At 54.5% G+C, this 12,520-nt stretch overlaps 3 protein-coding genes across 3 annotated transcripts; all 3 read right to left on the reverse strand.

Moving 5' to 3' along the window:
- Positions 1-3: 3 nt before the first annotated feature.
- thop1 (thimet oligopeptidase 1) lies at positions 4-4,929 on the reverse strand. Its single transcript, XM_077716738.1, has 14 exons — positions 4,780-4,929; positions 3,801-3,998; positions 2,707-2,858; positions 2,517-2,624; positions 2,343-2,445; positions 2,120-2,277; positions 1,903-2,038; positions 1,663-1,805; positions 1,317-1,540; positions 1,039-1,240; positions 773-959; positions 564-692; positions 360-496; positions 4-267 (listed from the first exon to the last, which is right to left on the reverse strand). Exons 1-14 carry the CDS (start codon positions 4,790-4,792, stop codon positions 106-108), a joined length of 2,052 nt encoding a protein of 683 aa, XP_077572864.1. The 5' UTR covers positions 4,793-4,929; the 3' UTR covers positions 4-105.
- Positions 4,930-5,119: 190 nt separating this feature from the next.
- On the reverse strand, positions 5,120-7,042 carry LOC144196508 (receptor expression-enhancing protein 6-like). The gene is made up of 7 exons (XM_077716739.1): positions 6,833-7,042; positions 6,469-6,562; positions 6,230-6,368; positions 5,945-6,113; positions 5,584-5,702; positions 5,475-5,505; positions 5,120-5,314 (listed from the first exon to the last, which is right to left on the reverse strand). Exons 1-6 carry the CDS (start codon positions 6,963-6,965, stop codon positions 5,482-5,484), a joined length of 678 nt encoding a protein of 225 aa, XP_077572865.1. The 5' UTR covers positions 6,966-7,042; the 3' UTR covers positions 5,120-5,314; positions 5,475-5,481.
- Positions 7,043-7,475: 433 nt separating this feature from the next.
- On the reverse strand, positions 7,476-11,826 carry cdc14ab (cell division cycle 14Ab). The gene is made up of 14 exons (XM_077716289.1): positions 11,275-11,826; positions 10,663-10,753; positions 10,510-10,585; positions 10,192-10,284; positions 10,001-10,080; positions 9,810-9,876; positions 9,687-9,749; positions 9,496-9,583; positions 9,183-9,413; positions 8,960-9,098; positions 8,681-8,825; positions 8,468-8,586; positions 8,085-8,219; positions 7,476-7,945 (listed from the first exon to the last, which is right to left on the reverse strand). The coding sequence occupies exons 1-14, from the start codon at positions 11,357-11,359 to the stop codon at positions 7,897-7,899; spliced, it is 1,461 nt and encodes a 486-aa protein (XP_077572415.1). The 5' UTR covers positions 11,360-11,826; the 3' UTR covers positions 7,476-7,896.
- Between the last annotated feature and the right edge of the window lie 694 nt (positions 11,827-12,520).

Genomic DNA, 12,520 nt, shown 5'->3' on the forward strand with positions numbered 1-12,520 from the left:
ATGTGCAGTGAAAAGACTTTTTAATGAGTCAAGAAGCTTAGCTCAGGCGTGGATTCCGCCGCCGTCGGGCTCTCGGCGGGGGCAAGGCGTTCCCGCCGTCGGCTCTCAGCAGGGGCAAGGCGTTCCCGCCTGCACTTCCGAGGCCAGTCCCTTGCTGAGCAGGAAGGCTTCCTGCTCGGGTTGGCGCCCCAGAAATTTCCTCAGCATGTCCGCCGCGTCCACCGAGCCGCCGGGAGCCAGGATGCACTTCCTGTAGTCCACGCCCACCTGCGACGGGCGCGTAAGTCACAGAGGCGGCGTTGGGGTCAAGCCGAGAGGGCGGGCTCTCGATTCCCGTGCTAAAATCCCCCGTGACTGACCTTGGGGTTCATGATCCCTTCTCGCTTGAAGCGGGCGTAGAACATGTCCATGGAGAAGACCTCGCTCCACAGGTAGCCGTAGTACTGCGCGTCGTAACCGTCCGACAGGTGGCCGAAGGTGGCCGGCATGTTGGTGCCTGCGGGAGGGAGCGCCGTTAGCGGTAGCGGCCGGCGGCGCGTCCCGGGACCGGGGGGGCCGCTAACCCGGAGAAGCGGGGATCCCCAAGATCTCCCGGCAGAGACGAGCGTACTCCTCGGCCGGGTCCAGGCCGCCGCGGGTGTGCAGCGCCTGGTCCACCTTGGCCAGAACGATCTGCCTCAGGTTGAAGAGCCCTGCAGCAAAAAAAAAAAAAAAGCCGGCGTTAGCATTAACGCCAATGGCCGCAGATAGCGGCAAAAAGACGCGCGCCCACCCGTGTTAGCCAGCCGAGACTTGATGAGCTTCTCCAGGAGCTCCTCGGGGATGGGCAGTCCGCTCTGGTAGTGTTTGGACATCCTGCGCAGGGGTTCCTTCTCCCACACCCAGTTCTCCAACATCTGCGACGGCGCCTCCACAAAGTCCCGCTCCACGTGGGTGCCGCTGAACATGGCGTAGTCGGCCTGCAGAGACGCCAAAGGGGATGATCCGTTGGTCGGATCCGTTGTTGGTCAGCCCTTCCCGCCCGCCCGCCCGCCTAACCTGAGCGCACAGTTGATGCATGACGTGTCCAAACTCGTGAAAGTAAGTCTCCACCTCGTCGTGCTGCAGCAGCGAGGGGGCGCCCGCCGTGGGCTTGCTGAAGTTGGCCACCATGGCCGCCACCGACGCCTGGCGCCGCCCGTCGCTCAGCAGGCAGCCGGGCTGGAGGCCGAAGCACGCCGCGTGGCCGTACTTGCCCTCCCTGTTGGGAGTGGGACGGTGAGCCACCGGTGGGAGGGAACTTCCCTCGGGCTGGCTCCCCCTTCTCCCGTGCTCACCTGGGGTAGAGGTCCAGGTAGAACTGTCCCACCGCCCATCCCCGCTCGGCGTCCTTCACCGAGTAGACCTTGACGTCGGGGTGCCACGTGGGGGCGTGGTCCAGCAGCTCAAAGCTCAGGCCCAGCAGCTCCTGGTAGATGTCCAGGAGACCCCGGGTCACCACGTCCATGGGGAAGTACTCCTTCAGGAGGTTCTGGTCCACGGCAAATTGGGTCTCCTCCACCTGACGTGGCCAAAGGAGGAGGAGGAGGAGGAGGAACAAGAATGACGGCGCCGCCGCCGCCGCCGGTGTTGGCATGATTCCGTTTGGCCCACTTCCAGGAAGGAAGACCACCCGGGGCTCACCTGCGTCATGAAGTAGCGCGTGTCCCAGGCGTGGAGTCGGCCGTCGAAGGGCAGACCTCTCTTCTGGCACTCCTCCTCCTTCAGCTTGAGGAGGAAGGAGCGCTCTTGCTCGCCCAGCGGCTTCAGCTTGCGGGACAGTTCCTCTGGGGGGGGGGAGAAGAACCACGAGTTCCGGGACGGGATGGAACGCCACGAGGCGAGGGAGGGAGGAAGGGAGAAAGAAAGGGACAGAGTCCTCACCCAGGAAAGAGGCCACCTGCTTGGCAGACTTGGCCATGTTCATCTCCAGGACAAAATCGGCGTGGGTGCCGAAGCCCAGAAGAGAACATTTGCGCGCTCGCAGTTCCACCATCTGCTTCAAGATGGCCGAGTTCTCCTGCAAGCCGAGTGGAAGGAGGAGGTGAAGCGCAGAAAGGCAAGAGGAGGAGGAGGAGGAGGAGAGCCGTGGAGACAGCACCTCCTTGCAACGAGAGTTGAAGGCCAACTCCAGCTTCTTTCGGGTTTCCGGCACAAAGCATTTCTTCATGGTGGGGAAGTAGTGAGGGTACTTCAGGGTGACTTTCAGCTCCTCGCCCTCTTTGTCCAGCGAGCTCAAAAAGTCTTCGGGCAAGCCGCCTGGCAAGAACAAGAAGAAGAATGAAGTCCAGAAGGAAATAGAAGATGGAGGAGATGTAACCTACCCAGTTCCTCCCGGCTGAAGCTCAGACTGGTGGTGTCCTCGTTCAAGTTCTTGTTGAAGTCGATGCACACGTTGCTCAAGGTCTTCTTGATGCTCTTGATCTCCTGAAGGCACACAAAAAAGCCACGTTGGTCCACCGTCCGTCCGTCCATCCGTCCGTCCTCTTCACACTCACCTCTTGCTTTTCCTTGGAAAGATGGAGGCCGTTCCTCCGACCCAACTTTAGGAGGCGCTCCATGTAGCGGCGGGACTCGGCCGGCAGGTCGGCGCCGTCCGTCACCTTCTGAAGGGGAGGGGCGCCGTCCAAAAATGGGACGGGAAGTGATTGACGGGGGGAGCCAAAGGGGATGGACGGGGGAAAAAACCTGCTGCAAGGCCACGATACGCAGGTAGACGTCCTCCCTCATGCTCATCTCCACGTCAAACTCGGACAGACGCTTGTCGGCCTCCGTGCTGGCCGCTCGCACTTCTTTGCACGGGGAGACGTGCTGAGGGAAGTCCAGGATGTTTCGCTCCACTGGGAAAAGGACAGGACAAACAAAAAAAAAAAGAGCAAAAAATGAAAAGAAAAAAAAAATGGACATGGCAGGTGTCAAAGTGGCGGCCCGGGGGCCAAAACCACCTAATATGAGATTTTCCCTTACTAAGAAAAGAAGCTGAAGTAAACATTTGCTTTAGATCTTTACAAAAAATGGAATATTCAGGACTTTTGATCCAGTTCTTTTCATCCATTTATAAAAAAAAACAAAATGTCAATATTCTATCTAAAATGGTCCTTTGGCCCACGTGAAGAATCAATCATGCGGGAATGACTGTAGTATATGGCTTTGGCCTTGTAAAAATTGACAATGACGTTTATAGAGCTACGCGTGGACTCAGCGTTAGCCCTTGTCGGCCATATTGTGTCAGGGTTGTTAAAAGAAGAAAAAAAGGAAAAGAACATTCAAGTCAACGGAGCGGCTCGTTTGAAGTAGCGATAAAGGCTTCCATTTTCAAGGGCTTGGTTTTTGGGAATGTTGGCGACGGCCAACCTATTGTATACGACGAGCGCGTGACTCGGGGATTGCGGCAGAGCTTTATTGTGGCCGGCTTCTTTTTGTCCAAAGCTCTGTCTGGCGCGGCATAACGCCGACTCGGCTCCACAACGCCGGACAAAAGAGTCACCGGGGCGGGGCGGCGAAGAGCCACTGGGGCGCTGGCGGTGGCGGCCGTCTGTCCGTCATTTGCCTTCCTGTCAATTCTGGGATCCTTTTTCCGGTGACTACTTTTCCAGTGACTGCCCATTGATTTGGGGGCATTTTCTGTATAAAGGGCATTGGACAGATCACTTTCTGTTGATTCTGGTGCATTTACATGGGATTTCCTATTCGTTTTCAGCCATTGTTTACGTCACCAGTGTCAAAAAAAATCATCTTGTCAAATATATATTTTTTAAATGCAACTTTGGAGGCGGACATACCGGTGTAGTCCACTTCCACGTCGGCCAGCGCCTTGACGGTGTTCTGGAAGGTGACGGCGGCCAGGTCCAGCGCCCCCACCACGTCGTACACCTTCTTGGTGTCGGCCATCAGCCGCTCGGCCATCTTGCCAATCTGCTCGGGGCTCAGGTCCCATCGCAGGCGGTTGGTCGGGCACACCACGCCCAACGGCGCCTCACCTGAAAACAAATGACTCCATTACATTCTCATTTATTCGGTCCGTACTCGGCAGTCGCAACAAGCCGTGGACGAGACATCGGATCCCGTTGCGACTGCGAGCCACCCGTCAACAAAAAAAAAAAAAACTTGTCCAAATGGGTTATAAATGGACGGGAAGTAACCTCAAATCAACAGGAAGCGAGCCATTTGGGGGCATTTCAAAAATGTGGTTAATTTGGGATCTTAGCACATTCCATTTCCTGTTTATGGTCAATTGGAAGAGAAAAAAAGTGAGCCATTTTCAACAAGATACTTCCTTTCAAGGGTCACAAATGAACGTAAACCTTTTGGAGCACTCCCTGGCGTCATTTCCCGTTGTGTACTTTTTGATTCTTTCTGATTTTGGATCGCTTTTGAAGGCAAATTGAGGACGCTTCCTTATTTTCGTCTTGTTTTCTGTTGCGTACATTTGGCTAACATGAGGTGCCTTCAAATAGAATGACGACTCGAGTTTTCTGCTATTACGACTTTGACCCCGTAATATTATGAATGAATGACTTTATTCCCATCTTCCTATTTTATCGATCGGCGTGGGACTAACATAACAGTGTGTCAAACGTTAGCTCCAAGAAGATTAAGCTCCACAGTTTCCTCCCCCTTTCCGCATTGATTGGGATAGCTAGCCCTAGCAACTAGCTCGCCGGCTAACCGGCGTTTTTTCGCGCTCGAAAATGTCGGGAATGACCACGAAAGTTGAAAAGCTAGGGAGGAATTAATACAAAAAGAACGTTTATTACTGACCTGTCGGGCTCATGTTGTCGTGTGGCGGTGTTTATTATCCCTTCTCTGCGTGCTTGTTTAGTGAGCGAACACGACCTCACCGGAAAAGGAGAGGGTGCACATCCACTGCCGGCTTTAGAAAACAAAAGAAACCAAATAGTGCACATCACCAGCTCTTATTTTGTAGGTCTTGCGGAAAATGAAGGCCCTTCTCTGGGAAACAGGAGTCCAACCTGTAGTTTTTTTAATTCATTCATAGAGAGAGAAAATGAAACATTCAGTTCATATGTGGATTAAAAAGTGATTCAAAATTTCCAGGATTTGTCGTCATGGCTGGATAAATGAATGCATACATTTAAAATATGTGAATAAAAATGTTAATATATTTTGAAGACTTCACTTGTTGACTTATTTTTACAAAAGAGAACTAAAGGACAACCAAAACAAAACAAAAAAAACAATGAAAAAATACACTGGAAAATCATCCAGATCCAACTGCGGTGTGGGTCGCCGACGGCCATCTTGGGTAGGGCGGCATCATGTGAGAAAACTGCATCTTGAAAAGTAAATATTCCTATGTTACTTCGCCCACGATCTCATTTTCGCGTTGAATCGGCGCAACACTAACGTTAACCCTCGCATGTGACGTGACACTCTAGCTAGCTAGCTAACTAGCACGCAGCTCGGTGAATCGCTACAGAAAGTTTGGGGCTCACCTGCCGCTTAACCCAGGAAAGGTCGACGGGGCTGCGGGCATAATTCAAAGGAATCAGAACGCCGACCGGCGGCATTCCCGGGGGACAACTTTGCACCCTACGGACGTACCTCTGGCTCCTCCCCCGCCTTTTGCTTCCCGCCAGAACTTTCTCCACTCGTACTGGTACTGGGCAGACTTTTAGTTTCGGGCGACACCAGGGCTTTGTTCTTCACCAGACTGGACAAAACTGAACAGAAGACAAAGACAAAGCCAAGAAATGGACAACGACTTCTGGGGAAGACCCTAAAATGGCCACGTGTAGAAATGACATCAATTCTTGCATCATTGGGCGAAGCTTTTCATTTGCTACTTGGTCAAATGCGTGCACAGATGTAACAAATACAACTTTCGGCGGTTGGTTGGTTGATTTTGCCGACACTCCGGGGACTCTGGACCCTGGTGGTCTGAGCCCCCTCGCGGGTCTAGTACCTTCTCTCGTGAGGTTCTCCGCCGCGCTCATGGCCTTGCCGCTGAGGTCGCTGACCATGTTGTCCACGGCGGCTTCGTGGCGCAGGAAAAGGGGGCGGACCACCCGGTCGTAGAGGACCTGCGATCCGTTCCACGCCACGGGAGCCATGCACCACAACAGGAACATGCACTGTCGTGGAGGAACGGGGCGGGCGGGAAGAAGTTACCGCGGGAAGAAGTTACCGCGGGTTGGAGACCCGGGCCAGTCCGGGCCGGTCCGGGCCGCCTGGACGTGACGGCGGTCACCTTGAAGGCGTAGTAGAAGGGGAACCAGTAGAGGAAAATGTCCGAGAAGAACTCTCCCAGACTGAAGACTCCGTAGACCACCCAGTAGGTCAGCCATTTGGTGTCATCTTCTTTGTTGCTACTCTCGATGGCTTTTACTCTGAAACCAAAGTGTGTCAGTCTGGTACCAGACGTCCTATTGGGTGGGGCCAGCCAGCGGGCAACGGAATGCGGGTAGCGGAGGACGGCGCGGAACTCACGAGTAATACGCCGGGTACACGAAACCGATCAGGTTGCAGAGCAGCGAGGCGCCGTATCCGTAGACCAGGTAGAAACCCGTCACAGAAACGGCGCCTGACAGGTTGAGGGGGAAAAAAAAGAACAAAAATACAATAAACGTCAAATGATAATTTATCTCAGCAATCTCACTAGCTTTCCAGCTAAAGCGGATTAGCACGGCCACCATCAATTAAAAAGCTGCACGATTTAGTGGCACTGTATTAGCTATTGTGTTAGCTTAGCATGAGATGACGGTACCACCTGGTTGGTCTTCAGAAGATTAAGGCCATCCTCTTGCACGCACGCACGCACGCACGCACGCAAGCACGCAAACTTTGTTTGTACCTAGAGCCAGGATCTTCTTCTTGATCCCGGTCTTCTCCTCCACTTTCCCCAGGAAGTCGGTGACCAGGTTCTTCTCGTTGAGGAACTTGTCGGCCCGTTCTTTGGCCGCCGACAGGAAGCTGAGCAGGCCCATGTCGTCGCGGGGAGACCAGCCACTGACCCACTTGGCGTCCGCCAAGAGGGAAGCATTAAATCCTTGCCGCGCACCTGCCGCGCGGGGGGAGGAGTCTGATGGGATCGGGACGGGTCGCGCATTGGACCAAATGTTGCCATGGCGACACCCAAAAGACTTGCTACCCCAAGCGATGGGGTACCACATGGGTCAAATTCATCTCTCAAGAACGGCTTGCAAAAACTTTCCTTGACGACCTACGCCATTTTAAAATGTGGAGTGGAAAGACTCATTTAGATCCAAAAACAACATTAGCATTGAGCTGGAAGTTATTGGATGGTCTCCTTGGGCCATCCTGCTTTCTGTCCCAAACTGCACTACATGGGGAATACCACTAGAGGGAGACATTTCTCTTCGGGGGGCGTTCCTCAGGCAGGCCTGACTTGAATTTTTCTCGACCTTTTTCCACCAATAGCTTCTAAGTACGAGGCCCAAAGATAGGCCAGGACTCAATTGGAATCGTGATAGCCATCCTAGTAAAAAATACGTTTATTTCTTCCCATAAAATATCAACGATTCAGACACCCTGAAAAAATACACTTTCAGCGATCAGTGGGCTCGTAAAAGGTCGTGAAGGCCTAATTGCGCCACGTGGTTTCATCATTTTCGGACTCGGGGCGAGTGTCCGACCATCAAATTCTTTTGACGGTTATCTCTGTCCACTTGACTGAGGCTGTCCTTTGGTCTTGTGCTCAAAATTCAGACTAAAACTAAGAGGATGGATGGAAGAGGTAGAAAGAAGGAGGGAGGGAGGTGGAAAAGTGGGATCCTTCAGCGCTGCCATCCAAAAATACCTTCCCAGGCTTTCGATCCTTGGGCCTTGTCAAAGTCCAACTTGGAGCCGCGGTGACGTGCGTCCGCGGTCCTGGTCCCTGGTCTCCTTTTCTTTCCCTCAGGGTGCGTTGGACTTTCTGGAAGCGCTCCAGTTCAGACCCAAGCGGCTGGAAGGTCAGAAAATGGGCAAATTCAACATTCGATTGCACTACAGCGCCCCGATATTGCCCTTCTCAAGATGGGGGCGCCCACCCGTCGCGAGGAGCCAGCCGGTGGGGAGCCGTTGAATACGATTTAGCGACTGACCTGGAGCCGCCGCCACCGCCGCCGCCGGCCGACGAAGAAGCCCCGCCGCGGGAGATCCTCTTGCCGGAGGCGGGAGCGGAGAAGGCCGGAACCAAGCCGGAACCAGACGACGCCGGCTCCGCGCCCGTCCACGTTCTTGAGGGGGAGACATATTTGGCTTACTTGGGCTTTTTGCTCTCCGCACTCATCCGGGCGGGACACATTAGAGTCGCGCTCGCTGGCGTGAATCCTTTTGACCACCCACAGCTGTCAAAGTGGCGGCCCGGGGGGGGGGCGCCCAAATGTGGCCCGCCGCATCATTGAGTGTGGCCCGGCCGCCGGGAAAGGCAACCATGAGTGGCCACTTTCTTTTTTTTTTGGGAGGGAGACACATGGCCACCTACCTGAAGGTGGAGGAGGCCGAGGCGGCGGTGGGCCTGAGGGGGCGGGACACTTTCAACGCTCGGAGCTTGTCTCCCTGAGTCGGAAGCGAGCGCTCGCTCCCGTCGCGCTGTGGCGCCGACTGGGAAAAAAAAAACACAGCAAAAAAGATGCCACTGGGCTGCCAAAATGTTTGATGACATTCACGTGGGCGCGGCGGCGGCGGCGCGCCGTACCTGGTGCGAGCCAAAGGAAGAGCGCGCTCCGGCATTCAAGCTGACGCGCTCCACGCCGGACACCAGCTGGTCCTCCACGGCAAAGGTGAACTTTGACCCCTGGGCGCGCTGCTGCTCACCTAGCGACCAAAGCCACGTTTGCTTCCTGGGGGGAATACAAAGAAATTCAGGAGAAAAAAAAACACACACACACACAATGAAAACGGAATATTCAGGGCTTTTAATCCATTTATAAAAAAATGAATGTGTGATTTTGGGGGCGGAGCCACATTGACTCACTCTTCCAGGAAGTGCTGCTGAGGACCAATCACGGAGCCGGGCCTGCAGATCCGGATCCAGGCCATGGCTTCGGGCGCCTTGAAGCGATAATGCTTCATCAGATAGCAGCCAATCAGAGTGCCCGTCCTGCCCAGACCGGCTGGAAAAGGGGGGGGGGGGTCATCGTGAGGAAGGAAGGACAGACATTAGGACGGTTGTTGGAATCTCTCTCGGTCTCTTTCACCTTTGCAATGCACGGCCAGGGCGCCCGGCGTGGTGTCGCAAAGCGCCAGGAAGCGTCGCGTGATGACGTCGCTGGGCGTGCCGCCGTCCACGAAGAACAGGTCCCAGTGGCGGAATCCGGCGGCGGCGAAACGACCGGCCTCGTAGATCTTGCTGTTGAGCCGCACCACTCCGGCCACGTCGTGCGCGCGGAAGTACGGGAAGTAGGACTCGGGGGCGTGGAGCGGGTAACCTGCGCGCCACACAAAAAGGTCAAAGGACGGACGGCGGCCGAGGGACTTGACGCCAGACGTTTCCGGGTCGGAAGGACCCACCGTTCTCGATTTTACTTTTGGGGTGGGGGCCGCTAAAAGCCAGAAGCTTCCCCGGAACAATCCAGTTGAGGTCTCCGTTCTCCACGCGCTGCACAAACGGGAAGTGCGAAGCAAAGTCCAAAAAAGAAGAAAAAGGGAGGAAGCACGACAAACGGATGAAGCACTGGACTGACTGGCTGGCTCGGGCTCACCTCGTAATGTTCGTACTCGTCCACGTCGAAAGACTCAAAGTCGAAGAAGCCGTGCTGGAGCGCCTGCGAGCGGACAAAGGTCAACTTGCGGGTCAACGTGAGCCGTGTCGCCGTCATACAGACCTTGGCCACACCCTGCAGGCAGTCCAGAACGCCCAGGTTGTAGGTGCACTTCCCAAAGGACGCGTCCCTACACACACACACACACAGACACGGGTGATGGAACACTGGCCGGGAAAAGCCAGCAGACGGCAATTTCTTCTTCTCCGCCACCCTTAAGCCCCCGGCGTGTCCCTTTTGGTGTTTCCGCTGACCTGAAGGGCAGGTAGGCGGCATTGGATCCAGACACCAAAGCTCTGTAAGCCTCTTCCGGAGTTTTCTTCAAGTAGATGACCTGCCGTGCGCGCACATGGGAAGTCAAGGTTAAGGCGCTGAGCTGAGCGCCTTGGGGGAGTGGCCCGATTGCGTGCCTCCCTCCCTCCCTCCCATTTACTCACTCACTCACCGCGTAACATCCGATGAGCACGGCGGCGTTGGAGCGTTTCCTCTGGTCGAAGCTGCTGTAGTGGACGATGCGCTTGCGACTCAGGGTGAACGACTGCGGGCGAACGCCAAGCGGATAAAGTTCAGACGCAAACAAACGGGTGCAATGACACTACAAGCTGTCTTTCACATATATTTTTCAAGCCAGATTCAAAACATCAACACTATCGCTTCCCACGTGACATTCCGCGCCATTTTCCGCGCGTCTGGCGCGTGCCGAGGCGGAGGGTGGACATTCCGCGGCAGGGCGGCGGCGACGACGACGGAAACTACACCTCACCTTGAGTTTCTTGTTGAGTTTGCAACAGTATCGGTACAACATGGCCAAGTTGAGAGGACCAAAGTCTGCGTAGAAACTGGCAAAGGGACGGAGAGGAAGTCGGGGTTAGGGCGCCGTCCTTCACGATAAAAGCAGAGGGAGGCCGAGGCTTACTTCTCGTAGACCAACTCGTCGTCCGTGCAGAAGTAGTGCGTGTTGGCCGTGCTTTTGGGTTTGCTTCGTAACGTGGCAAAATACAGACGCTCTGCCGCACAAAAACAACAAAAGAAGGCCTTTTAGATGGAGCATCGCCATATAGACGCGCTTTTACGCTTGTCAGTTTTGAAGTCAAACGCTGACACATTTCATCATGAAATGCTCCTCTCGTGCTTTTCTCCCCCAGTTTGGAGTTTCTTGACGTGGGTCAATGTCCTCATTTGGATGGGATCCCTCGCATGCCCTATCACTTCTCCTCAAGTTTGACGTCATCTTATTCAAATTGGGCGATGATTGAATCGAGTGCGATACATTTCAAGACAATAGAATACAGACAGACGCTCCTCACCAACAGTCAACGGGGCAAACGCCGTTTTCGACGTGAACATTATCGTCTGTATGCTTTCTTTACTATTTATCTTGGACGGTGGCATCTTTGCCCACTTTTATCGAGTCCTGTGACTTCTGCTAAAAACAAAAAGTTGCTCAATAGTCCCAAAAGTCGCCTCAACTACTATTTTCGTCCCATTTTTTTTTTAAATTGCGAGGGGAGTTTGTTATTATATTTACCTTTGATAAACTCTGCGGCTCCGAGCGGCGGTCTGGCGTCGTCCGTCACGCCGAACAAGGCGGACAGAACGAGCGTGTGGTTCATGGGTTCGTCTAAATCCTGGAAGTCAACTTGTCGACGGCGGACTAGCCGCTAAGGTAGGCGTCAACAAGTTGCCGACTTTGTCCTCAACTCGCCATTGCGCGTCCAAAGTGTCGCGCGCGCCACCCCGGGAAGCTTCGGCCGGCTTTTCCCCAAATTGATCAGCGAGTCGCCGTATAGACATCGCGCAATAGCATGCTAGCGCGTTAGCTGGGATTAACGACGACGACCCGAAAAACGAGTTGGAGCAAATCGCTCTAGAAAAGCACGTTGCCGTGGTGACGCGGGGCGGCCCAATCAGCGAAGAGAGCCGTGTGTGCTGCCTTCACGTTCGGTGGGAAGAGAAAAGTGTGCTGCCTTCGTGTTCCACAAGAAGAGGAAAATTGGGCTTCCTTCATGTCCCGCGGGATGACAAGAGTGCTGCTTTCGGGTTCGGCGGAGAGAGAAAATTTTGCTGCCTTCAAGTTCAGTGGGAAGAGAAAAGTGTGCCGCCTTCAAGTTCCGCGAGAGAAGAAAATTGGGCTTCATGTTCGGCGGGGAAAGAAGAGTGCTGCCTTCAGGTTCCACGGGAAAAAAAAAGAATATAGCGCTGCCTTCAAGTTCCGTGGGAAGAGAAAAGTGTGCTCCCTTCATGTTCTCATCTCAACCCATTTTTCTGAAGAACTTTATCCTCATTAGGGTCGCGGGAGGTGCCGAAGCTCACCGCAGCTGTCTCCTGACCAGAACCGATCGCAGGACACAAGGAGACAAAGGACAAGCTTGCACACCCACCCATAGCTAACCCTAACCCAATCCACACAGGTGGACGTGCCCTAGATTTGAACCCAGGACCCCAGACCCGCGAGGCCGACGCGCCAACCACACGCTCCACCGAACCGGCTTTGCCTTCGTGTTCCGCGGCCAAATAAATAATGAAAGAGGCAAGAAGGACGGCCACATCCATCTTCCCTTTCAGAATGGAATGCCCTGCCGTACAAAACAGTGCAAATCATTTGGAGTTGGAGAATGTCATCCCGCCGCCATTCTTTCCCAAGGGATTCTCCATAGTCAGGCCAATCGGGCGGTCACGGGGACCTCGGATGGCCGTCGTCGGGTGAGCCAAAATTGTTGACGGCCATTCCGCCGGGTCACTCACCCGCCACCAGAGAGATCCACACGCAGTCG

The sequence above is a fragment of the Stigmatopora nigra genome, chromosome 5 (assembly GCF_051989575.1).
Source record: "Stigmatopora nigra isolate UIUO_SnigA chromosome 5, RoL_Snig_1.1, whole genome shotgun sequence".
NCBI classification, from domain to species: Eukaryota; Metazoa; Chordata; class Actinopteri; order Syngnathiformes; family Syngnathidae; genus Stigmatopora; species Stigmatopora nigra.